Raw genomic sequence first — 1,813 nt, forward strand, 5'->3', positions numbered from 1 at the left:
CCTCAGCAACGGCAAACACAGCACCGTCCACCTCCACAAGGCTGGGGACACGCAGCGAAGTGACTGAACCTCCAACCGCCTCTTTCCACTCAGCAGTTATCGGTGTCGTCCCATCAAATGGGTTAATGTCCGTCCCTGGGGCGACTCCCCACCAGCTTGACTGCCACAGCATGTCAAGAGCACAAACAGCAGCAGCAGCACCAAATAAGAAAACAAAATAGCCAGGACATCTTGGGTCATGTGTCGCTGCTCACTCACACTCTCTTCCCTCCGCGCAGTGAATCCGCTCAGGCCGCGACGGTTGCGTGTGTGTGTGTGTGTGTGTGTGTGTGTGTTGCTGGTGGTGACTGCAGAGCGTTTCAATGCGCAAAGCAACAAGTAGCGTTTGGTCTCTTCCTTCTGCGTACACGAGGTAAAGAGGGCCCACAAAACCAAAAAAGATTGACATTCAAACAGGGTGTTACAGATCGGTGAGACACACAGCAGCGTCATCCCCGCAGCCATTGTTTCCTCACCTCCCACAGCCACACAATTACAGTGATGCTGTACACAAGAGACAGAGATTGTACTGAACCCTCGTGTGGCAAGACGCCCCCATCGCAAGGGACATCAGCCCCCACGTTGCCAGCAGATAAGAGGAGCAGGCTAAAGTCCAAGGGATGAAAAAAAAAAAAACACCAACATCACCTGCCTTCGCCAAGGTCTTGTGTACAAGACCACAATGCGGCATATCATCACGTAGGTGGTACTCAAATGTCGCTGAGATTCGCAAACAACACTTCGCCCGGTCTTCCCAGTCCACACCATGAGCTTTCATTGCCCACCTTTCCCATACTGCACAAAAAAAAAGTCGCTTCACCAGCTTAAGAGCCACTGTCATCCGGTGCAGAGACAGCCGTCGCATGCGTGGAGACGATCATAGCCGCAGGTGAAAGAAGAGCTGTAATCCGATTCCGCCGCCACTTTTACTGTGTCGGACGTTGAAAACGGCAAGAAAAAGATCACGCCTGCCATGGGTGCCTTCAGCTTCCCTCGCCCACACAGAAAGCACGTGAAACACAACCACCTCGGGGCTAACCGCAAAGCCCAGGAGTTTGGAAACGAATTGCCCCTTTTCCCTTAGCTACCACGTTGTCCGGGTGTTCTGTCGGGAGAATGTCGCGTCTGGCAATTTTCCCATATGTTGCGCCTATTGGTAAGTGCGGTTTTCTCATGTCACCTTCACAACGCCACATCAAGCAGTCGTGTTATTCGCACGCCACCCCGCCTCTGTAAACGTGAGCCGCTGAGATGTTGATGACAATTGACGGTTCTTTCGGGTTCTCCGCACCTCCATCGCATCAAGAGATGGCCCGCCCGCACGGGGAACAAAGTACCTCGCCTATCACCCCTCCGCAATCAAAATAATAATAATAATAATACGCACACACTAGAGGAGAGAGTTCAGACGCTGCGGGGTTGTTGCACCCATTGTTTGCCGTGCAGTTCGCCATAATACAAATGGGCGCCTCACAACGGTCTTCGACAGCAGGGCGACAAGAACGGCAGACGCATATATGCGTCAACTTCATCGCTACCGGTAGCTGTTAATCGCAGCCAAAAGAAAAAGGGAAATAAACATATTTTTATTTAGGCCCCTCCAATGCCGCTAAAATCCTTGTTTATGTGTTGAAGGCCGCAAAACGATGATGAAAAATTTCCAGCCCAATACAAAATCTGCCGTGACGCCGCGCGCCACCACTACTTCTGCAACTGCACGAGCTATAGACACAAAGAACATGAGACTCGCACCCGTTTCAAACTCACTGGCCCA

The 1,813-nt window shown here is 51.7% G+C and overlaps 1 protein-coding gene and 1 pseudogene across 1 annotated transcript, besides 1 other annotated feature; both read right to left on the minus strand.

The window, feature by feature from the left end:
- Window positions 1-394, minus strand: TraAM80_09945 (trans-sialidase; annotated as a pseudogene).
- Window positions 395-532: 138 nt separating this feature from the next.
- TraAM80_09946 (uncharacterized protein) lies at window positions 533-880 on the minus strand (the record flags this gene model as incomplete). The annotated part of the gene is made up of 1 exon (XM_029386600.1): window positions 533-880. The coding sequence occupies one exon, from the start codon at window positions 878-880 to the stop codon at window positions 533-535; it is 348 nt and encodes a 115-aa protein (XP_029233551.1).
- A 516-nt stretch (window positions 881-1,396) lies between these two features.
- Window positions 1,397-1,421: a microsatellite.
- The last annotated feature ends 392 nt before the right edge of the window (window positions 1,422-1,813 follow it).

The sequence above is a fragment of the Trypanosoma rangeli genome (assembly GCF_003719475.1).
Source record: "Trypanosoma rangeli strain AM80 chromosome Unknown Tra_15.4_contig_00733, whole genome shotgun sequence".
Lineage (NCBI taxonomy): Eukaryota > Euglenozoa > Kinetoplastea > Trypanosomatida > Trypanosomatidae > Trypanosoma > Trypanosoma rangeli.